Here is a 24,907-nt window from a genome sequence, read left to right as displayed (position 1 = left end):
ATGCTTCATAGCTGCAAGTGAAGGACTGCTAAATCCTCCCCCTATTATCAGCTAACTAATCCTGCTGAGGTAAGCACCCAAGGAGTGCACCTTAGCATGGGGAGAGAGGTTCCAGCAAGCTAGCCCTCCAAAAAGAGGCTCTGTTCTGTGACGTTCGATCTGATGACTCTTCAGCGCAAGTCACTTTCTGCAAGTACCTACCAGAAAAATCACTAGGGTAGTAACTCCACCAACAAATAAGCATCCTTAACCTAACTGTGTCCCTGAGTTGCCATGGTAGTCCTGTTGTAACTGAGTGGCATCTTCTCAATGGAGGGAAAATTGGGTTTCACGTGAGTTTGGTATTTCCTCAGTCTCTAACATGTGTATGATTTTTTTAGTTTAAGTATATGTTTTCAAAAGAACATGAGTAAATTGTGCTGTATTCATGTGTGCATAGGTAACATGTATTATTTGTTTGATTTCAGTTGCAACAACTATTAACAGACCTTCCCCATGACATGCTGGATGATAGTGGAGACCAGATCTCTAATTACTCTGATTGTAGCATACATGAGGATGCAGAGCAGTAAGAAAGTTAATTTTTCTTGGTATTCATTTTGCATGCTTTAAAAAAGTGTGGTGAAGCTGAAGCTCCCTCTATGGGCGGATGGTGTACAAACAACTTTAACTTAACTTTTTTTACGAACAATGGGAATATACCACAACTTTAATCAGGCCTTAGGTTCTACAATAAATGGAGTAGATGCTAAATAGTTTAATCTAGTTCTCTTTCTGAGAACATGGACATAACTACCCCTCCCCACACACACCCAGTATGGTTACTGATGTTTCATGGTATATTTTCTTTCTCTCTCTATAGAGCACATGAACCCTGGGAGCATGAGGCCAGGTGGAAAGATCATCCGCTGATAACTAATCCCCAAAGTGTAAGTTCCTGTCAAAACTGTGACCCAATAATAGGATCTTCTCATTCAGAATGCTTGTTTTTGATCTAGTAATTTATAGTGTACAGTATTGATTTATATGATCCTTTACAAACCAAATAGTAATGCATGTTGCCTATCCTGACAAGCTTGTAATCGAAGAAGAAAGAACATGAGACAACAGTTCAGGTAAGGAAGAATATCAAATCTCTAATCTGTTCATAGGGCTATGAACAAGGACAGAATTTGTATCCTGAACAGTTCCTGTATGACCAAGGAAATAGTCATGGTGAAACACATGCCTGTAATTGGACTGACCAGCTCAATGTGGACAAGGAAAGATGCATTTACGAAATTAAAGAGGACTACTCTGATAGACAGAGTGAAGAGGATCCTGATGATGTGTATCTCGGCAGAGATGGGTATAAAGCACCAAGTCATTGCCAACAAAACAATGTATATCATCTCCCAGAAAATTTTAGACCATACACAAATGGCCATACACAGGAATTAAATAACCAACAAAACAAAACAGTTAAGTTTCCAGATGCTCCAAAGGAACATCTGAAGGTATTTAAAATATTGATGCATTTCTTTATCTTGTTTGTAAGTATTTTAATGATTTAAGTGTTGATGCTAGAGTATTATTTTAGCTGTTCTCAGTTTAGAAGATCTAGATTTAGTGCGAAGTATTACATTTAGAGAGAAAAATCAACTGCACAGATACAAAATGGGGAATAACTGGTGAATACTGCTGAAAAGAATCTGGGAGTTATAGTGATCACAAATTGAAGATGAGCCAATAATGTGGTGCGGTTTTGAAAAAGGCTAATATTCTGGGGTATTAACAGCAGAGTTTGTATTTAAAACATGGGAGGTAATTGTTCTGCTCTACTCTGCACTGGTGATGCCTCTGCTGGAGTAGTGTGTCCAATTCTGGCTAGCATACTTTGGAAAAGGCTGGGATAAATTGGAGAGAATCCAGAAGAGAGCAACAAAAATAGTAAAAGGATTAGAAAACCTGACCTATGAAGAAAAGTTTAAAAAAAAAGAAAAGAGAAGAAAACTGGGCCTGTGTAGTCTTGAGAAAAGAAGACTGAGTGGGGGAGGGGGGGCATGATGTATACAGTGTAGTTATAGCCGTGTCAGTCCCAGGATATTAGAGAGACAAGGTAGGTGAGGTAATATCTTTTATTGGTGAGAGAGAGGTCTTGAAATATGTTAAGGGCTGTTATAAAGAGGACAGTGATCAATTGTCCTCCATGCCCACTGAAGACAAGATATAATGGACTTAATCTGTAGCAAGGGAGATTTAGGCTAAATATGGGGGAAAACTTTCTAACTATAAGGACAGTTAACCTCTCTCACTAATCTATTCCATTACTTGTTGAATCTCCATCATTGGAGGTTTTTAAAAACAGATTAAACAAATGTGTGTCGGGTTGGTCTAGATATACTTAGTTCTGCCTGAGTGCAATAGGATGGACTCAATGGTTTCTCGAGGTCCCTTCCAGTCCTACATTTCTTTGATTCTGTCTCCAGTTGTTACAACACAATATGCTTCTGCAATCAATTTATCATATTAAAGTAACTCAGTTAATTAGTTGAACTTCGAAGCATAAAAATGTAGCGTTTGGTTTTATTTATAGAATAATTAGCACAAAGCGGTACTATATGTGCTGATTTCATATTGACTGTAAGCTTTGCCAATAAGACCCCATTCAACAAAGCACTAAAACGTGTGTAGTCCTGATTTCAGTTGCACAACACACACACAGTTAAGTGCTTTGCTGGATGCAGTCTAAATAATGAGCCTTTTTTTTTTTTTTTTTTTTTTAAATCAAACCTTGTAAATCCAAAAGGGGAAATACTTTTGCTGTGCAAGATGAGGATAGCTTTAATTCAGTTGTCTTGTCTTTACTTTTAATCTGTTGTCACAACAGCAATTTGGTGCATCTGAAGTTGCTAACGGCCAAACTGTGGAATCTTACAAAGTGACATATAAACCATATCAAAATGCCATTCAGCAAAAAGTCCCAATAACCCAAGATGCAACAAGAAGAAATGAAATGCTTGAAGAGATGCAACGGGAGTTTTTGGGTGCTGAGGACAGTAAGTGTTATCTAGTTCAAGCTTGGATAAGTATCCTGGGGTGAAATCCTGGTCCCACTGAAGACTTTTATCCTAGGCTTTGTTAAACAAGAGCACAAAGAAAAAGACAGCAATACCTTAGAGAGATGCTAACCTTTGCTCTAAGTTTTTATTGAGGGATAGCTCATTGATGTGGTACTAGTTTCTAGCTATTACAATGAAAATAAGAATAGACCGTTTCTTTTGATCAGTATATTCAGTTTTAAATATTTCATAATATTCATTGTAGGCCAGTAGGATTTTGCGTGAGTAAAGGCTGAATTCTTTTATTCTGCTGATGGCTCTTGTACCATTGATTGCATTGGGAGAAGCTAAGGCCTGATCTATACTTGAAACTTAGGTTGACATGCTCAAGGATGTGAAAAATCCACACCCCTGAGTATTGTGGCTATGCTGACCTACGCCCCAGTGCAGACACAGGTAGGTCAACCGAAGAATGCTTCAGTCTACCTAGCTATGGTTGCTGGGGAAGGTGGTGTTCCCACAGTGATGGAAAAACCCCTTCCATCATTGTAGTCTTTGGGCTGGTCTACACTAGGGGAGGGGATCGATCTAAGATACTTCGACTTCAGCTACGTTATTCATGTAGCTGAAGTTGCGTATCTTAGATCGAGTTACCTACCGTCCTCATGGCATGATCGACGTCTGCAGCTCGCCCTGTCGACTCCGCTACCGCCATTCGTGTTGGTGGAGTTCCGGAGTCAACAGGAGCGCGTTCGGGGATCGATATATCACATCTAGATGAGACCGATATATCGATCCCCGAGAAATTGATTGTTACCTGCCGATACTGCCGGTAGTGAAGACGTACCCTCTGTCTACCCTGTAGGTCTCATAGTGTAGATGTGGTCTAATGGTGCTCAGCGCCTGTTTGGAGTCACTCTGCTGCTTACAAGCCTGGGCCTTGAACGGTTCACCTTCTTGTCCAATAAATGTTTTATAGCTTCAGATCTATAGGCTTAGTGGAGAAATGTCAAAAATCTTTAGATGACTAGGAATGGAACTCTGAATTTACAGTAAGTACACTAATGTTAATGCTCTGATAGTTGTGTGAAGTTTTAGCTAATCTTGTAATTCAGGCCTAATGGTGGGACTGTGAGCTGCTGCTCTTTATTTAGAAAGCAAGTTGTATAATTAGTCTCTGTTTTGGAGTTATATATTGTGCACCAACAAAGATTCTGACGCTGTTCAGAAGATAGATGGTTCCTGCCCCAAAGACCTGATAATCTATTTTAGACTAATTGTACTGTAAGAATATTATGCACTCATCAAAAGCTAGCTTGTTTGAAAGGTAGTTATATTTTAAACTTCAACAGATTCTGCGGACAATATGCAGATTCTTCAACTTCAGGTTCTTAATAAAGCAAGAGAGAGACAATTGGAAGAACTTACTGAAAAGATGGAGAAGAGTGCACAGCAGATTAGGTATCTGAATCATCAGCTTGCAATGGTCAAAGGTAAAGCAAAAGTTTATACGGCCTTTAATTTCTAGAATTTACTGAGATCTAACAACTTTTAATGTTTCAGAGGGGTAGCTGTGTTAGTTTGTCTCAGCAAAAATGATGAGTCATCCTTATGGCAGCTTAGAGACTAACAAATTTATTTGGGCATAAGCTTTCATGGGCTATAACCCACTTCATCGGATGCATGGAGTGAAAAATACAGTAGGCAGGTATAAATATACAGCACATGAAAAGATGGGAGTTGCCTTACCAAGTGGGGGGTCAGTGCTAATGAGGCCAATTCAGTCAGGGTGGATGTGGCCCATTCGCAACAGTTGACAAGAAGGGGTGAATATCAACAGAGGGAAAATTTACTTTTTGCAGTGACACAGCCACTCCCAGTCTTTATTAACTTTAACTTTTAACATGCTCATCAATTTCTGTTTAAAACACCGCAACATACGTTGATTGTACTTGCAAACTTGATTTGGGTTCAGAGTCAGCATGATTCTCCTCCTCCTCCCCCCCCACCTTTGCACCTTTTTATAGTCATTTACACAATGGGGGTGTAAAAATACTATCAGCTGTTGAAACAACTAAAGAATTATGTTTTGCTGGCATTTTAAACCCCCTGTGCACTCGCTGAAAACAGGTGCAATGCTCCGGAGACTTAGCCCCCTTGAAACCTTCTTCACTCTTTATAGTACTTCTAAAAATAATATAGGAACGGCCTTATTAGATCGGAGCAGTGATCTCTGACAGTGGCCATTACCAGCTATTTCAGGGGAAAGTGCAAGAAACCTGATAAATGGATAACTAAAGAAAAAGAGACATTCAGTAAAGAAGAGCCAAATTCAATCTTGGTAAAATACTGCTGTACTTTCTCATCTGTTTGACACACATTACCCACCTTGTCTAATCTCTGTGATTATTAAATAAATTACACTACACTAATCTGGATCCCAATTCTAGAATACTGCTTTATTATTGATTTACTTAAATAGCCCCTGTCATTTTAATAATGGTAGAGCGGGGAGGAAAGGAGGGGCATGCGTAGAAAGGAAGAGAGTCCTCTCTCTTTCCTGCCGAATTGCTGCTTTTGTAGTACCTTTACTTTCAGCTGGATAGTAACCAAGTGCTTCCTCTAGATCTGTTAGTACACCAGCTGGTTCCAGAGAGGTCTGTTGAATTGGGTGCAGTGAGCAATGATAGCTGAACTACTTGTGTCCATCATTATCATATTAAAATATTGAGTCAGGAAAGTATACTGTTCAGGACCATTTTTAACTTTAAGTGTTTTCCCAAATTGAGGCCTAAGTCAATACCTCTTTGGGGTTTTTTGTTTGTTTGTTTTTAAACATTTAAAAACAATTTTATATTTAAAGAATTTCACTCTAGGGCTAAAGACTTCATGGTGATACCTAATGTGAGCATCCTGGAGAGAATGGATGCAGTATTACCCAAAGGCTTCCATCAGGATCTGAAGCTGCCCTGCTAGACCCTGTAGAAGCATACAGGACAATGTGGTCCCTGCCCCAGAGAGTCCAAACAGTCTAAAAATAAAAAATTGGACAAAGGGTAGGAGATAGACACAACCAAGACAGTGTTCGGTTATGATAGCTACACACTTTATTGTCTTAATCTCTTTGTGTGGGGGCAGGAGTGAGGAAAGGGGAATTGTAGCAAGGGAGGGGAAGGAAAGAAGAGAGGAGTTTTTGGAGTGGGTAGGGTGGGAAGAAAGTTGGGCAAAAAAAGCAAGCAGCAGACAGAAAATAATGGTCAAAATTCAAACAGTAACCAGTCTGCTGACATCCTTGGTTGTTTCTAGGAGATGCTATTTTGTTTCCTCTATCCCGTCCCCTACTACATGTGATGGTGCTGGTTGCTTGCGCAAGTAGAGTGGTGTTTCTTTATACTAGGATGTTGAGGCTGCAGGAGGTCATGACTGGGCTTCTCCCTGCCCCTCTGCTGGTCTGGTTGTTGCTGGCTGCATTCTTGGAGAGTCTACTCTGCTTCTTCCAACCCATTAGCTTGAGGGAGGAGGCCCACTAAGATACTCTACTCCCACACCCAGATGCCAAATGAAAAGTCCTCCAGAAAGGCTTGTTGTAGAACTCCTCTCATAATTCCCAAGATGCTTAAATATTTATTTCTCTTATAAGATGAAAAGGATGGCTTGGCCCTCAGCCTCCAGGAATCCCAAAAACTGTTTCAAAATGGAAAAGAACGGGAGGTACATCTTGAAGGTCAAATTAAAGCACTTGAAACCCAAATTCAAACTCATACTGTCAACGAGGAGCAGGTACTGTAACTATTATCTGTAACTGTGGGAAATTCCTGTAGTTGTACTTATGATGCAAAAGTGAATCTTAAGTTTAACAAAGATTAATATACTCTTATGGACATGCTAATGACCAATAATAGTATATGACTGAGTTGGAACTTCTAGTGTAAAAAATTATGGATTATAATGTGTAATCTATTACCCAGACTGGAATTAGCAAAATTTCCCCAGTCTTACTGACCCTCGTAAGAAAGGTAAATATGACCTCATTAATTTACATAGTTAGTTATTCCGTAGTTTTGTAATTGCAATCTGGAAGTATAAAATCCGTAGTTTTTCAGATGTCTTGGTTCTTCTGGTGATACGTCATTTACTTTGAATATCAAAAGTCCTACTACCTGCTAACCCTGCCGTGTGTGTGTGTGACTTTTTCACTGCTACATGTTCAAGATGAAGCTTCTATAATGAAAAGAATTTTCAGATCACCAATATTCTTAGTCTTAAATGAGTCACACATGAGCTGATGGGAGTCAGACCTCAATGAAAAAACTATTTTGATTTATCAGAACCTTTTAAAAAGATGTCAATAGCATCTCTTATAAGGATTCATTTGAGCACTTTGTTTGTTTTTTGTGTTTTTTTCCCCCCCTCTGGCATACCTCTCTGGATGCTTTACAAGGCCTTCTCTGTTACCGCTCTGTCTCCATGACTCAAAATAGGATGTTTTTACTTTTCCAAAGATAAATACATTTGAAATTCTGAATTTTGTACTGGTTGTGACACACTTGGATATCATTAACCAGATTGTAATGATCTTTAAGTGCCTCACAGCTATTTAAGTGGGAGGAACATTGCTGTGATTGAGTCATAAAAAAGTTTACAGATAATCCAATGAGATTTATTTTATTTTTTGTGTATGGCATATGTCTACAATCTGATAGAACATAGCAGAACCTGAGGATTTTGCAACTCCTCAGTGTCAAAAGTGACTGAAGAATGGTTTTAGGAAGTATAGCAACTTTCTTACTTATCATATGATGCTGGTCTCCTTTTCCTCCACTTATTTTATGTTATCCAATCCAGGAACAAGAGTAACAATCTACTCATAGCTCATAGTCATTTATTTTTAGTTCAGTTTTGGTGGCTTGTGGGTAGAAGCAACTTAAGTGGAATGTAGCCCAAGCTTTCTAAAAGGACAGGAGTTTTCCCTGATGCTCCTGTCCCTTAAGGAAGTGAACTGTTCAGATACTTCTAGACCAAATAAGTCATTGACAAGTCTCTTGAAAGCTTGAAGTTGGCTTCCAATTTACTCCTTTGTGGTGGAGGGATTTGCTTAAACATAAGCGGTCAAATCCTACACAAGGCAAAACTGATTGGCTAAATGGATATGTCATCACTGTACCATGCAGAGCCTGGCTAAGGGATGGAGCTGGCCTGCACCTCAACTCCCCCCTAATACTAAGGCTGCTTGGGCCGTTTGATCTCACAATACGGTTAGGACAGCCTTCAGAGGTACCCTATCTTCCCCCAGCCTTGTGGCAACCAGGAAATAAACAGGGCACAGGACTTTCCTGGTCATGTCCCTTTCTGCTGTCGGAAAGTCCCCTTCTCAGAGCACAATCAAGAATGCCGCCTTCGTTGAGGGATCTTATGTAGGGATACAGAAGGCCTCCTGCATTGGAGGTATTTCTTTGGAGGGCTCTTATAGTGGCATTGCTGCCCTATTGTTCTGACATACTTGGTGCAAAGGGCAGGATGACTGTGAATCAGGCCCTGTGAGTCTGGAATGTGACTTCACAAAGTCAGTGGGAGTTATGCTTGTGTAAGGATTACAGAAGCAATGGTGGTAGTTTTATAAAATGTTTGGTTTAGGGTTGTCGCTCACTTGTCTAGTGTACTTTGATTGATATACAGATAATAAAATATATGTATTTGGGACAACCTAGGAGAATGTTGAAGTTTCTTCATAAAATTCCTCACCTGCTAAACTCTTTATCAAAAAGATATATAAGCATAATATACAAACAATATTTAAGAAATGGAGATCTTTCTAACAGCCAGAGTACCCCAACAACTGACTCACCCAAGGAGACAAACTTGTGTTCCAACCTGATGTTGGTTCTTGCTAACTTGTCCCGTTAGGGATGGATCCTACAATATTGCATTTTTAGTAACAAACATACACTTCTGGTTGGAAATGGAGTTGGCAAGAGCTTTTATAATGCACACTTTTGTGTGTACACGCACATAGGATTTCTAGTGGGGCTCATCTCCTCTTAGAAGAAGATGCAGTCCCAGCTGACTCAGGAGAATCATATTTATTTGACTTGTATTGTAAGATAAATCAGTGACTTTAACTTCTTGTGATTACATTCTCAGGTGTGTGTGTGTGTGTGTGTGTGTGTGTGTGTGTGTGTGCACACGCCTCTGTGGGGGCGCTTCCTACATCCCCCACAGGGGGCAGTGTTTGCAACTTACCTTCCACTTGCAAAATCTTTAGGAATCTTTAAAGTATCTGGGACTCCATACAAGTCCTGCTGACAAAGGCTGATGTGCTGAGACCTTGATTGTATCCTATTAACTAAATGGCATTATGTTTTAGCACTGGCTTTCGAATTATACAATGTGGAGTTCCATCAGCACACCCATTTTGTTAGAGTACTTGTTTGCCAACATTAAAGCTTGGTTTAATTTACCATTCCCCCAATTCTAATCAATAATGGTCAGATCACTGAAACAGAGCAATCTGGATTGCTTGTTAAGATGGGCCAAGCAAACAATATGCATTTTAATACAGCTAAATGTAACTGTATAGATGTAGGAAGAATAAATGTAGGCCATACTTACAGGATGGGGGATTCTATCCTGGAAAACAGTGACTCTGAAAAAAGATTTGAGAGTCATGGTGAATAATCTGCTGAACATGAACTACTAGTGTGATGCTGTGGCCAAAAGAGTTAATGCAATCCTTTGATGCATAACAGGGGACTCTGAGGTAGGAGTAGAGAGGTAATTTTACCTCTGTGTTTGGCACTGGCGCAGCTGCTGCTGGAATATTGTGTCCAGTTCTGGCGTCCGCAGTTCAAGAAGGATGTTGATCAATTGGAGAGGGTTCAGAGAAGAGCCACGAGAATGATTAAAGGATTGGAAAACATGCCTTATAGTGATAGATTTAAGGAGTTCACTCAATTTAGTTTAACAAAGAGAAGGTTAAGGGTTGACTTGATTACCATCTAATAAGTACCTTCATGGGGAACAATTCTTTGATAGTAGGCTCTTCAGTCTAACAGAGGGAAAGTATAATATGATCCAATGACTGAAAGTTGAAGCTAGACAAGTTCAGACTGGAAATAAGGTGTACGTTTTTAACAATAAGGGTAATTGAGAATTGGAGCCATTTACCAAGTGTCATGGTGGAGTCTCCATCATTGGCAATTTTTAAATCAAAATGGGATATTTTTCTTAAAGGTATGTGCTCTAGGAACTATTTTGGGGAAGCTACACAAGAGGTCAGACTAGATTATCACAGTAGTCCGTTCTGGCCTTGAAATTCATAAAGCTGTGAAAATGTATTTTTAACATTGGACATTCTTAATTGTGCAGTCACTTCTCTTGAAGCCTTTATATGTACATAGCTTTTTGTAATTGAACTCAGGGATTCTATATTGTGGGTTTTTGCAGCTCTTCAAACAATCCAAAGTGGCAGAGTTAGCCATGGAGAGCATGCAGCAGCAGCTGTTAGAGCTTCGGCGTTCTGACTCTCTTCAGCGAGCCAGAGAACAGCATGAGACCATAGTTGCAGCCCTGAAGCAGAAGTATGAAGAGCAAGTATTGTCATTAGAACAGAAACTTAATGCTACGAACTCTGCACTACAGGAGCAGGTTAGGATGGAATTTAAAACACTGAATATTTGCCTAAGTCATAGAAAACTGTAGAACTGTACTCTTTTTCCCATCCAGTCCCTTCTGAAACCAGACTGGAACCATTCTTCCAAATGGCCTGTAAATCTCAATCCTACCTTCCAAAAGATGGTAACAGAACAGAGAGAAGTAGACACACAAAAGTCACAACATTTTTAAATAAACACAATATATGATATGTTTATAAACATTGCCTTGTGTGTCCACAAAGCTATTTGAGTGTGATTTAGTTAGATACTTACCAAAAAAACCAAAACACCCAATACTTCTACATGACAAGATTGTAACTCTTATTGCTACAAGTAACACTTAAGACTTCTCTAATTTCTTTGTTATAGCACATGGTAGGGTCACACCTTAATCAACTCTTTGCATTGTTACACTTAAAACATACTTCATTTGGAGGCTTTGACGATTAACTGGTAACTGATTGTGAACTGGAAGGCACTATATTAGTGTCACCATTCTTTCCTTCACTAAGCATTCTGCCACTAAGGCTTTGTCTTCACTGAAAAATAAAAAACATCAAGATAGCTATTTCAATGTACAATTTTTAGCAGAAACATGGTGCTGTTGTTTTTACCTCACTGTAGCTAGTTGAGGTCAACTCTATGACCCCTGCCTGGGGCTTACCTTGATGTAGCTAGGTGAGGTAAAAACTACTTGTCTTAACATTTACATCAAAGTAGGTTTCTTGATGTTAAGGCTCACACTTTGTTTTTTCTTTTTTTGCAGTGAAGACAGTGTTTAGGTTATGTGATATGAGGCTGATGATAGAATATTAGGGTTGGAAGAGACCTCAGAGGTAATCTAGTGCAATCCCCTGCTCAAAGCAGGATCAACACCTGCTAAATTATCCCAGCCAGGGTTTTGTCAAGCCGGGCCTTAAAAACCTCTCAGGATGGAGATTCCGCCACTTCCCTAGGTAACCTATTCCAGTGCTTCACCACTCTCCTAATAAAATAGTGTTTCCTGATATCCAGCCTAGACCTCCCCCACTGCAACTTGAGATTCTGGTAGACTCTGTAGCTTAAAAACATTTCGATCATACTTTCTCTACTGTGTTTATGAGCTAAGGAAAACCACTATCAGTATGGTCTCAATATCTCTGATATATGCTTAATTTAATTGTATTTTAAATTTTATTAGATGACTATTTAGACTACTGCCTGTGAGAGTGATGGATTTGTAACTTGAAAAATCTCTCATTAGAAGGATCTTTGCTGTAATCTAAGGGAACATGTGAAGCAACTCGAAAGAATGCTAGAAGAAAGCAAACTAGAAAAAACAGAGATAATCAATCGACTGACGAGGAGCCTAGAAGAAAGCCAAAAACAGTGTGCAAACTTACTGCAAACAGGTTAGTCTTGTCCATGCACCTTATCTGCTCTGGCAGAAACAACTTCCAATAAGGATGCAATTGCATAACAAGTGCAGCGTGACTGATAAACATGTATTAGACTTTTTGGGAGGAAATAAGTTAACCATATATTTGAAATTTATTAAATGATTCTAGATTTGAAGTGAAATGTTAGGGCAAACTCCTAGTGCAAGATACATAGCATGAATGTGTAAAACTTGTCCCCTGTACTACTACATAATGATTTATCAACAGTCAACTAACTTCAACAATATGGCTGTGTCCAATTTCTTAAAAACTGTGCCTCAGGGCACTGGATGGTTTAGGAGATGGGTGATGAAATACTGTTGTCACTTGGCCCAGATAAATAATGACTCAAAGCCATGTGTATTTTATTGGTGGCTAGTGGTTTCAGACCTTGTCTACACACAAACTTTCAGTGGTTTAGCTAGATGTGTTTTCAAACAGACTTCATGTAACCTCTGCAAGTTTGTGTGCAGTTTTTGGTTTGAGTGGCTTATTTTGGGTTTGTTAATACATGTTTGTTTAAAAATAAAAATGTGAATGAAGCAAGTCAAAATAAGCCTCTCTTAAACCAAAATAAGAGTGCTTGCCCACAGACTTGCACTGGTATAACTAAACTAATTACGCAAACACAGCACAAACAAATCCCAAAACAATGCCAGTTTATGTGTAAACAACCATAGTTCATTTCTTACTGGACTAGTGTCAACGTATCCCTGTTGTAGTTTGCCAAAAAGAGAGTCATTGAATGCTATCTCCATAGAATAGTTAAGGATTTGAAACTAAAGGAAAAAGAAACCAACTTTTCAGTTCCAGGGAGTACCTTAAGAGCCACATTGTGGAGCATTAGCCAGACATTATAAGGAAGCTTGCACTATTGCTTCCACACTTGTAAGTGATTTGTAGATAGCCTTGAAGTTCTCCAGCTTTGGACCAGCATGTCTCATGATGAATTTATTTAATTGTTCGGTTTATTAAGTAAAATAATACACTATTAGAGACATGCCTCTCCTTTTCCTGTGGATCCCATTTTAAGAACCTGCTGAAAATGAGAATTCTGATATACATATGTACAAGAGGCCTTCTTGATGAGGAGATGGTAGAAAAAGCCCAAATGGAGGAGAAAAATCTTTTTTTGTTAATTCTCTATAATCAAGCAATAAGTAATTATGAATGTAACAGGTAGTATTAAGTGGGATGCTGTCGGCCAGCCAAAGAGTGATGAACTACTGTGGAATACCCTTAAAAGAAATATTAAATTGGCAACTTCATAAAATTAGTCTTTATTTTTGAATTTTTTCAACCTCTTTTCCAAGGTAGCCTTGTTCCTGCTGTTTTTTGGCACAGTCACACAATTTCCTTTTTGCTCCTGGTTAGTTACAAGAAAAGTAAACATTTGACATGTCTTATTCCTCCTAATTTGTATTTAAAAACTACTAGTTTAAAAACAAACAAACAAACAAAAAAACTGAAGAAATAAAGGTTTCTGAGCCTTGAACCCTTGAACAGGCTACTGTTTAAATCTGAGAACTGCAATAACCTTCTTTTCCAAGTAGCCAAAAAAAAATTTTTTTTCCATCTTTATAACTTGTATTTTAATATAGCAGAGTTCATGAGCGTAGTACATGGAGTAAGGACTACAGCCATAGTCAATATATTTACTTTTAATGGTGAATTTTCAGTACTTATCTTCCTTACGGTAAGGGTTCTCTTTCTCTATAGGCTCAATGCAGGAGACAAATCAGTTACGATTACAACTGCAGCAAGCCCAGTCTGCACAGCTGATAAGCAGCAACATGAACAAGACTTTGCAGGTTAATTTATTTTATGAAAAGGGAGGGGGTATAAAGGGTAAGCATCTGCTAGGCTGAAGCACTTTATGGGCATGTCATGGAAGCTGAATGTATCAGTTGGTACTCCCTTACTGGAAGGAGAATGGCTCTCCAGAGTCACAGTGAATATTCCATGCCAGACTTGCTCATTAAAACACAGGGATACATGTGTCTCAGCAGGGCAGACTTTACGTAATGTTTAATTAGTGTGCTGGTGGGAGAAGAATGGACAATATTTAAAATTCAAGTCCTGTTTCCAGAGGGAGGAGAAATATCTAATTTAATTGGATAAGTAGGGACCATTGGAAGTATAATCTGGTTCTGAAGCTTATTTTCATGAGCAAGTATTACCATCATGAACGAAGGGGGAGAATGCCTCTACCAATTATATCTGGAAGTCCATGTTCTCATTTTAGTTCAGATATTTAACTTGTAAAATCCTGCCATCTTTGAAACTATGAATCTTCTCACTGCTCTAGCTGCTACTGCAGCTAAACTGCACTCCCCCTATACAGAGAGATCCCCATCATGATGATAACTGGGAGAAGAAAAGGAAGAGGTAAAGACATAAGAATCTGAAACCATCCCTTACCGGAATGCTAGCTGTGATACTAAGAAGTCTGTAATATACTGGACATATAGTGAGAGTAAGAAATATTCCCCACTTGGTTTTTAATCTAACTTATAGTAGAGAGGTTATCACATAAGTGATTGAGTAATAACTGGTACTAGCAAAACAAACCATATGTTTCTAGAATTTAAGCAATGCTTGGTGGTTCAAATGTGTATGGCCTGTAAATACAGAAATTAGTTTAGTAACTTGAGAAATTTGTTTTATTTTTAGTGACTTATCTGGGGGAATTCTTGTTGAGCCTAAAAGGCTTGATTTCCTGGTTTGCTTTGACTTAGTTGACCTGCTATCTATAATACTACTCTTTTGCCTTTTTTAGGAAGAGCTAACAGAACTAAAGGAAGAAATTGCTTTGTACGAATCTGCTGCCAAGCTTGGGGTGTTTCTGAATGACTCAAGTGGAGAACTTCGTGCGGACATGACTGATTCTTATGTGGATTTAGGTATTAAAAAAGTCAACTGGAAAAAATCAAGATTGCACAGGTATTGGGTGAATATCATTCTAGCAAAAAAAAAAAATAAGTACTAAAGCAGGTTATACAAATGATGTATCAGATCAATCTACAATAGAAGATGCAGTCTGTACAAAATTATATGTAATAATTTTTTTAAAACCTCACTAAATTAGCAGCAGAGTATTGTAACAAACACGTGTAATGGTCTCAAGTTGCAGTGGGGGAGGTTTAGGTTGGATACTAGGAAAAACTTTTTCACTCAGTGGTGAAGCACTGGCATGAGTTACCTAGGGAGGTGGTGGAATCTCCTTCCTTAGAGGTTTCTAAGGTCAGGCTTGACAAAGCCCTGGCTGGGATGATTAGTTGGGGGTTGGTCCTGCTTCTGAGCAGGGGGTTGGACTAGATGTCCTCCTGAGGTCCCTTCCAACCCTGATATTCTATGATTCTATGTGGAATTCTTCACTTTGGTCCCCTCAGCATATTTCATAAATTACCATAGATTATTCTAATGTGGGAAACAGCGCCCACCTTCTGCTCAGTTTGAACCATACAGGTCTATCACATCTTACGCTAGGGTTACGTTCCGCAGTGAGCACATAAAGCGAAAATCGCGTATAGTCAAAATTACGTTGAATGTAATGGCAGGCAGAATCGCTCATGTTACCGGTACAGTATTAAAATTGTTGTTTTTCTCTTTTTTTGTTTTTTTTTTGCCGACCTCGTAAAGCTGAAATGTTAAATGTGCATAAGATGCGACAGACCTTGTGCAGATCCTTCTTTCTGATATTTGCCTACAGAAGTAGTCTGCAGACTCTGTAGTATGAATATTAGGAGTACAGGAAAATATTTGGATGATAAATCTGTACACTGAGCAAAGTGTCTTATTGCGGATGAAAGACGACTATTCCTTACCTGTTGAAACTCTTGGGCTTCAAGAACAGCCTACAGAAATACGTACAAATGCATTTGGACACTCAAAATGGGACTACTTATTTACTTGTTTAAAACAATATTTTAACCAACTAATTACTAGTTATAGCTCACAATAGCTCAATTTGTGCAAGGGTGAAGCAGTTTTAGGAAATGACTTCTTAATCCTGGAAACTCAGCTACTTGTTTTCTAATCAGTTGCTTAGACTAGTTGCTGAAAGATATTTATAATGATAATGCATTAAATGTACATTTGAAGTCCTTTCCAGGTAACATAATAACAAAGCAAATGTAGTTTCTACCATTGCTTGAGGTACTTGCTCATGGTGAGCTGTCTTCTTACACTTCTTCTTTTAACTGTTCTATTGTTGGTAGATTTAGTTAAGTAAAGTAGAGTTGCTGCTTGTTCTGTTATAAGCTCTTGGATGTCTACAGGTTTTAACAAAATTGGACTGGCTATATTTTCTCTAACAGTACTGTGCAGAACAGAGATTTGGATAAAGAACTTTCTAGAGATGAGCTCATCCTAGAGTTGAAAACTGAAATGGAACGTTTATTGGGTAGTAACAAAATGAAAAGAAATCAGATTTCTCAGTTACAAAATGATCTTAAAGACTGTCAGAGGACAACAGAAGAACTCAAGCAGCTATTGAAAACAGATAAAACTGCAAATGAGAATGAGGTTTGTTCATTTAAATATATCACTGAGCATTTTGACTTAATTGAACAAGGCAAAAACTCACTGGATTTAAAGTAAACCAAGCAAAATCTATAAGTGATCTCTTGTTTTTCTCTTGAGAACAGCAGTTACAAGTAATTTTTTGAACTATATTTACAACAACTAAATGAAGTTGTTTTTAACCCTAAGGAAGGGATTACTATTATGCAGAAATAGAATAAGTAGGATCAGAGAAATTCGAAATAACTGGCAGATGTCTTTAAACTACCACCAGAACTTGGATAGTTTGTGCTGCCTTTCAGTTGAGTTTCTGGTATGAGGACTTGCTTACAAATGGTTGCAAGCTTTATTGACTGATTACTTTAAACTTCTCTTGAGAGTTCTGTTTCCTTGGAGGAAAGCAAATCGCAGCCTTTAGCTGAAAACTGCAAACTGTACAAGGAAGGAGCAATCGGGTCAATGTAGCATTTCTCCCATACTACCTTTCTTCCCCATATTGCATGTTAATCTGTAAAATGGCTTTTATAAATCAGACAAACTTGCTGTAATATGAAGAAAGCCATTACTACCCAATATATTACATGTGCAAGCTGTGGCCTGAATGGTGGGGAATGAACGTATACCCTGCAAAGGCCTGATGTCTCAATTAGATGGTAGTTGGCATTCAACGGTGGTACAGGGCATTGACCATATACTTCTTGAATGGACCCATTACAAAAAATCATAAAGATTGTCATATGGGCTGAATACTTAAAATCAGAGTGTCCTGTATTTTGCAGTGAAGCCATTGCCTTTTACTGCCCTTTTATTTCCTTGATACAAAAAAAAAATTGCTTAACATGTTACTTGCTTTAGAAGTTATGTCTACATGTATGTCTGAAGAGTTGTTCCAACTTAATTTTATGTTTTCTTGATAGCCTAAAATAAGTAGTGTAGAAAATCTGACTGAAACCTTGTGGTCCACTCCATCTGCTTCTGATAATTATCTTCAAAAAGAGCTTCTGAGACTTAGAAAAGTGAATCAGGATTTACAACAAGAAGCTGAGGTGAGTTTGTCATATATGCCCTAAGGGAAAAAGGTTAAAGACCCAGCCAAATTGTCCAAAATGTAAATTAGAATGCATTCTTTAAAATTTTCTTTTAATGATTTTGACTTTCATTTATATAGAACTATAGTTCGTGTATTCGAGAGCTTAAAGCAAGTGAGGAAAAACTGAAAATTGCAAACCAAGATCTCTGTAGTCAAATGAGACACATGATTCAGGACTTCGATCGGGATAAACAAGAAGCCGTTGACAGGTAACTTCGTTAAGTGCATCTCCAACTTTAACGGCATGGCCTTTGTAGGTCCTCTTCTACCACCTTTGTACAGAGATGGTGGCATTAGACCTCATGCTTATGACCAAAAAAATAAATTCAGCTGCACTTGTACATAAACAATTGAATGAAGCTCTAACTTTTTTTTCCTCCATCCTAGGTGTGAAAGAACCTATCAGCAACACCACGAAGATACAAAAGCTCAGCTTCGGGAACACCTCGTGGAGAGGCATGCTGCAGAAAAAGAACAACTCATTCAGGCTTACGAAGAGACCATCTCACAGTTAAAGTAAGACTTCTATCAATGTTGACATCCTTAATTAGACTGAGGGTCTACCATGAAGTGGCCCTTTTCAGTCACACTTGAAACAATTTCCTTTATAAATTTTGAACAGTTTGTGATTGTGTTTGTGAATTTAAAGAATAAACAATTTAAAATGACTTTTGTAAGGGCTGACATGGATGAGTTGAACAAGGAGATGATTGCGGTGAAGGAATGTTACATAGCAGTCTGTGGAGAGAAAGACACACTGGAAACCACTTTGATGAAGAAACTTGAACAAGAGCAGCAGTCAAAGGAAGAGAAGGTACAAGAGAAAATATCGATTAACATTGGAGAATGCTTTGTATCTAAACTAAAAGTATGGGAAAGCTATTGAATTTCATTACTTTTCCTTTTGGCTGATGCATTCCATCAGGAGTGAAGGGGCTGAGTTCCACTTCTTGTTTTTGTTCATGGGACAGGGTATAAATCTATGTACACATTTGGGCTATAGCAGAATATCTGCTGCCAATGTGAAGTTCTGTCAGAGAAATGATAGAATATAGCCTTTATATGGTACCTAAACTTTGGTTATCCTTATTTGTTTACTCATACCTTTATTGTGACATTTTAAAATTGTTCCATGGAAAAGTTGTTCCTGTTTAGGACCACTGCTATTTCTGGCCTTTATTTCCTTTTCCTTCATATCCTCCTTTCTGTTTATCTCCCTCATCTTTCTTTGCATGTATGTTCTGTTCTTCATTTTTCTCCCTGCAATAGTTTCCAAGTCCAACTGTCCTGTGGGCTTCACTTATACCCCTTTCCCATTCCATCTTCTAAAAGGACCAGTAGTTAAATAGTTAATGCTGACACTGAATTGCCATTGTTAGACTTTAAAGTTGACATTTCAGCAAGATTAAAAGGCTGCAGGGGAGTTCATGCTTTTGAGTCATTGTTCTGAAGCTGTCTGCACACTTAAGGCAGACATCCTCATGTAGGCTTATACTCAAGGCTTGTCTGCACTACAGAGCCTTTACAGCAGGGGTCTCAAACTCAAATGACCATGAGGGCTAGTTCATTGGCCCGAGGGCCACATCACTGACACACACCCCCTTGCTGCCCCTGGCCCTGCCCCCACTCCATCCCTACCATGAGGCCCTGCCTCTTCCCACCCCAACTCTGCCCCCTCCCTGCCCCCAGAGGGTGCATGAGGGGTGTGACAGGGGCTCAGGGCAGGGAGTTGGGGTGCAGGCAAGGGGCTCATGGTGCAGAAGGGGTGTGGGATGCAGCAGGCAGCTCAGGGCATGGGGTTGGGGCGTGGGGTGCAGCAGAGGGCTCAGGGCAGGGAGTTGGGGGGCAGGAGGGCTTTGGGCTCCAGGGTGGCAGTGGCGTACACCAGGGCCAGGGCAGGCTGCCGGCCCCAGCCCAGCTCCGCTCTGGGAAGTAGCTGGAACCATGTTCCTGTGGCCCCTGGGAGAGGAGGGGGACGCAGGCCTCCTCAGGCTGTTTGCTGCGCCTCCAGGTACCTCTCCAAAGCTCCCATTGGCCACGGTTCCCTGTTCCCGGCCAATGGGAGCTGCGGGGGGGGGGAGGGGGTGGTGCCTGACGGAACCCTCTGCTTCTCCCCCCCACCCCTCACGCCACCGCCGCAGGGACATGATGCCAGCCGCTTCAGGGAGTGGCGTTGGGCTCGAAGGGGGCAATCCTGTGGCTGTAGTTTGCCCACCCCTGGAAATAGCCCCGCAGGCCGTGTGTTTGAGACCCCTGCTTTACAGTATAGCTATGCCAGCATAGCTTCATAGTGGAGAAGCACTGTAAACCAACAGAAGGAGTTCTGCCGGCATATCTACACCACCTCCTTGAATAACATTAGCTATGCTGACAGAAGCACTTGTATGGCAGCATAGGGGTGAACTGATTTAAATCAAGGTGATTTAAATCAGCAAGTGGAAAGCTTCAATTTAAATCATGGATTTTCATCAACTTTTCCATTTGTATTTCAGTTATTAGCTAAAGAGAGGTGCATTTTCATTGGTTGACATAACCATTAAAACATGTTGATTTACAGCTAAATAGAGTCCTTACCAAATTGAGTGTACGTATTTTTGCTACATAGGAGGGTACACTATAACTAATATATACATCTATTTAAGCAATTATATAGCTTAACATAGCTAATGGAAATTCACTTCTCTTGACCTGAAGTTTTTCAGCAATATGAATTTAGTACCTTTGTGTTTGAGGTGCACATGAAGAGGAAAGTAATTTGTGTTGGGCTTCTTTTTGTTTATTTTAAACTGTTTTACTGTGCATTATGGTAGTAGTTTGTCTTGTAGATGTGCAGCTATATCTGAAATTTAACGAATGTAGCTATCAGAAAATGCTGTGTTCACTAGCTGATAGCACACACGAAAAGGTGCATGATCAGTGTAGCGTTCTCTCTTCCTCCTCCTAGCTGTCCTATGAAAAATGTAGTGGATGGTTAGAATTGTGACATCAAATGTAGCTCCTCTCACTACCTGCTCATTTGCATACGTCAATCCTATTTAGCATTGTTATGACCTGAAAGGGGACTCTGTACAAATTGATTCTATGTCAAACTTGTTCAGCATACAGGCTAGGCTTGTTTTTCTAACTGCATACACAGCAAGCTCCATCTGGAATCTGAAAAGTGTTTTCTCTTTCTCATCTATAATGATAGAGAATTAAAGCTACCCAGTTTTTTTGATTCATGAGTTAGAATACAATTTGTTTTGTTTTTCGATAGGTGTGTTAACTCTGAAGGGGCTATTGGTGTGTAAACTGTCTTCTTTAGCAAAGCAGCATAAATGGATGGATGCAACTCAAAACACACTGAGAGCAGATATGTTGACTCAAAAGTCACTTTTACAATAATCACTTATAATGATAATCACACTTTATCTTAAAATATTAATCAAGAAGAAAATCCATCATCAAGAGGTCAATGATAAAGTGCACAGTCTTAATTAGGTCTCTTTCTACATTCCAATCTCTTATTTCTGGTGCATGTTATTGTTGGCTAAAGTTTGTTCAGTTGTATGCTTGAATTTTGCCTAGTTCAAGAAAGAGTTATTGGAAGAAAAAGAAGCATCTCTTAACCATCTGAAGACTGAACTGGAAGAAAAGCACAGGAATTCCATTATAACAGCAAAAAGCCAATGGCTGAAAGAAAAAGAAGTCACTATTAAGCAGCAAGTGGAAAATGAAGTGGCATTAGCCAAAGTCCAGTGGGAGAAGGAACAGAAAGAGGTGTGGGGCTTGTACTAATAGACACAAAGAAGTCCATAAACTTTTATTAATGGACAATTAGGGGCAGATCCTCAGCTGTCATAGTTCAATTTAAAGTCAGTGGAACCACAACAACTTAAACCAGTTGAGGATCTGTCCCTTTAAGCCTAATCCTGAGTACTGAGTTGGTGAAATCAATGGGAGTTGTGGATGCTCAGTATATCTTGATCAGGTTTTAATTTAAAATTAACATGTAAAATTCACAATAACTGCACCCATAAGCACATCTAAATATTTCATTTGAATTCTGGAATGGGTGATTCAGCATTTCTACTTGCCATTTGCTTTAATAGCTATGTAAACTTATTTGCACATCTTCTATCACCTTCTCTAAAACTATGGCACGGGAACACAAAAGTACTCTGCCTTTGTTACTAACCACATGCTCCTAGATATTGATTTGTTACATTTAACTTGAGCACTCTAATGGGACCTGGTGAAAAGTATCTAAAGAAGCTTAAATTCCACTAATCCTTCAGAAATGGAGGTCATCTTGTCTCTACAGAAACAACTTTCTTATGTCCTCTGAGCATGGGTGTCACTCTCTTTTCGCAGGGAAGGGTGTACACGTCAACTGAGACTACATATTTGACCAGTAATAATTCTAGTTTTTAGGTATTTCAGCAATATTTTTTCTTCTAAAAAAATACTCTCTTATATAGATAAAAGAACAAGCTATCCAGGAAATAGAAAGAGTGTGGCAAAGCAGACTGGATCGAACTCTAGAGGAAACTAAGAAAGCTTTAGTTGAACTCCAAGACTGCGGCAGCCAAACTGACGAAGTAGCCATAACAGATGAAACGTCAAGTAAGGAGATTGCAAGGATGGTTGAGGAGCAAAAATTGCAACTGGAGGAGGCACTGAAAGAAAAGGAGAAGGCTGTTAGAGAGGCCTTGAAAGAACTTGAAACAGAACTGGAGAGGAAACATCATGAAAATATTGCCAGTCAGGTAGTAGATGCATTTCACCCTGTTAATTGTTTCACAGCATTCAAACGTATGCAACGTGGGTGCTACCAAATCAGAATGGTAATGTTTTATGCTTGCTTGTTTCTTGCTCTCAGTAAAATGACAACATAAGGTGCAAAGCAGTAGAGAAGCTGACCCTAAATATATGTTTTAAGCAGAGGAAATGATTACAAAGCAGGTTTCATCGTACCGTACCTGAGTACTTTGACTTCCTGTATTTGATAGCCTCAAAAATTCTAAAAATATTAGTCTGCTGTTTTTTTCTGCCCGATGTTATAGAAATTAACAGATTTGTATTGGGACTTTGAAAATGTTATGAAAGATCTAATAGCATAGCTAGAGAACCACTGGCCTAACCTGAATATGTTTTGTAAACTCTGTAACATAACTCAATAGAATGAATCAGTACATATGTTCCTGAACTTTTGAGCAAAACCACTTGATGTGGGTTTTTTTGGTTAATTAGTTTAAAATACAATGAATGCTGCTTAATTCCTCTTTTTTTTGGTAAAGTACCTCAAGCTCTAATGCAGTGGAATTTACTGTTTTTAAAAACAAAGATGCAGTAACCTTGGTACTCTCCATTTGAATTGCCAATGTTTACAGAGAGTAAATTCAGTTGGTCTTGTGTTAATGTACAACTTCACAGTGTTAAAAACGAAACCACATTTTAATTTTAATGGTTAAAATGACCTCTTCTTTCTCTATTCCTCTTTTGAAGGTAGAAACAGCTTTGACCAAAGCTCATGCTAGGTGGCTGAAAGAACTAACAGAACTTGAAGAGTACAAAGCAAATCTAAAAGCAGAACGAGAGAAATGGGAGAGAGAATATGAAATCAGTGCAGCAAAACAGGTAGCAGAGAATACTTATTAGGATGCTTGGCAGTTCACTAGCTTATTTTATTTATCATAAAATTTGAAAAAAGCTTAATTCAATTTTCCAGCAAAAAAAATTAAGCATAGGCTTTGTTGAATCAGGGCTCAAGTGCTGTGCTAAACTGAAGTCTTAGGGAATGACTCTATTTAAAATTGTGGGTAGATTTCTCCGTTAGTGGAAATAAGCAGAATTAGAATGATGAAACCAATTCATGGCAGCCAGAGCCAAATCATTTGTTACTGAAATCCATAATAGGATATCTAGACTGACTTACAAAACTCTTCTGACTGCAGTGGAGAAACACCTGTAATTGTTCTTTCTGAAACAACTCCATTAATGTGTCATCTTAATTGGAGGGCTTTCTTTTCCTTAGACTTCTGCAAGATGTTTAATGTATAGTAAAGCTGGATATCACATTGATTAGGTAGGAGGGATACTGTGTATATATACTGACTGAGCAATACAGTACAATGTGTGCATCAACACTTTCAAACAGTCTTCATCTGTTTGTTAAAGTTTAGATGGTTATAGCCAAACATACCTAACATGAAAATCCTTAAGGGTTTGCTGACAGACTGTTTTTTAAAATCTATTTTGCATTCTTTAGCTATCGCTAGTTCTTTCAGCAGCTGAAGAGAAATGGAAGAAACAACTTGAGAACACGGAGAAATCTGGAGCCAGAACCAAAGAGCTTGAAGAGAAGATCATTTCCCTTAGAAAGGAACTAGAGCTAAAGAAAGAAGAAATCCCTGCAACTGTTAAAGCAGAGCTAGCTCAGGCTCGTGCTCAATGGAACAAAGAAAAGCAAGAAGAAATCCTCCGGCTACAGGAACAAAATGAGCGAGACTACCGTTCATTCTTAGATGACCATAGAAATAAAATAAATGAGGTGCTTGTAACAGCTAAGGAAGACCTTGTGAAGCAGAAAAATGAATTGCTGATTCAGAAAGAGGCAGAACTTCAGATGTGTCTGGACCAAAAGCAACGAGAATGGGCAGCTCAGGAAACAAAGAGACTCCAAGAGGAAATTCACCAATATGAGGAGAAGATTCTAATTGAACTTGAGTTCCTGTTAGGAGAAATCCATGAAGAACTAGTCAAGAACAGAAATAATGAGCATACTTGGCAGGACACGTGTTCCAATAGTACTCTTCAGTTGAACCACCAATACAAGGATAAGCTAAAGGCTTCCCTACAGAAGGCGTTTAAGGGCACAGTGCACACAATTCTAGAAAAAGCCAGGCAAGAATGGAGAGAGGTAACTGTTCTATAAATTAAAAATATAACTTTGCCAACCATGAGAAGGGAGTTCTCTGACAACTGTCATAGGACTTTGCCCATCCCCCAAGAAATTATATATGATATTTTGTTTCAAAAAAGTAAAATGATTGAGTTTCTTACTAATCTATTACTAAATTTTTAGAAAAGAGATGGAAGATTCCCTCTTAAATAAATAAGTGAAAAAAGAGGACACAGGTATAGCTTTGGTGACATTTTAAATATTTAAGCCAGACAAATTCAATTAGAAATAAGCACACA

At 38.9% G+C, this 24,907-nt stretch overlaps 1 protein-coding gene across 4 annotated transcripts in view; it reads left to right on the top strand.

Annotated features, from left to right (window-relative positions):
* CEP152 (centrosomal protein 152) overlaps window positions 1-24,907 on the top strand; it is a 48,739-nt gene that overhangs the window by 9,936 nt on the left and 13,896 nt on the right. For 3 of the 4 annotated variants that reach the window (XR_007776417.1, XM_050968898.1, XM_050968900.1), the window contains exons 3-21: window positions 468-568; window positions 863-929; window positions 1,152-1,496; window positions 2,870-3,038; window positions 4,394-4,534; window positions 6,682-6,821; window positions 10,485-10,685; window positions 11,937-12,084; window positions 13,831-13,922; window positions 14,891-15,054; window positions 16,431-16,638; window positions 17,553-17,681; window positions 17,804-17,934; window positions 18,113-18,241; window positions 18,404-18,539; window positions 21,293-21,484; window positions 22,186-22,473; window positions 23,213-23,344; window positions 23,976-24,626. Coding sequence is in view for 3 of the 4 variants with exons in the window: in XM_050968898.1 (XP_050824855.1) it covers window positions 468-568; window positions 863-929; window positions 1,152-1,496; window positions 2,870-3,038; window positions 4,394-4,534; window positions 6,682-6,821; window positions 10,485-10,685; window positions 11,937-12,084; window positions 13,831-13,922; window positions 14,891-15,054; window positions 16,431-16,638; window positions 17,553-17,681; window positions 17,804-17,934; window positions 18,113-18,241; window positions 18,404-18,539; window positions 21,293-21,484; window positions 22,186-22,473; window positions 23,213-23,344; window positions 23,976-24,626 (3,564 nt within the window). In the remaining variant the exon portion in view is untranslated. The remainder of the gene's footprint in view (window positions 1-467; window positions 569-862; window positions 930-1,151; window positions 1,497-2,869; window positions 3,039-4,393; window positions 4,535-6,681; window positions 6,822-10,484; window positions 10,686-11,936; window positions 12,085-13,830; window positions 13,923-14,890; window positions 15,055-16,430; window positions 16,639-17,552; window positions 17,682-17,803; window positions 17,935-18,112; window positions 18,242-18,403; window positions 18,540-21,292; window positions 21,485-22,185; window positions 22,474-23,212; window positions 23,345-23,975; window positions 24,627-24,907) is intronic. The other variant, XM_050968899.1, reaches the window with a different exon arrangement.

The sequence above is a fragment of the Gopherus flavomarginatus genome, chromosome 9 (assembly GCF_025201925.1).
Source record: "Gopherus flavomarginatus isolate rGopFla2 chromosome 9, rGopFla2.mat.asm, whole genome shotgun sequence".
Taxonomy (NCBI): Eukaryota; Metazoa; Chordata; order Testudines; family Testudinidae; genus Gopherus; species Gopherus flavomarginatus.
Note: the sequence above shows the minus strand (reverse complement) of the source record. Positions and strands in the feature narration are given on the sequence as shown.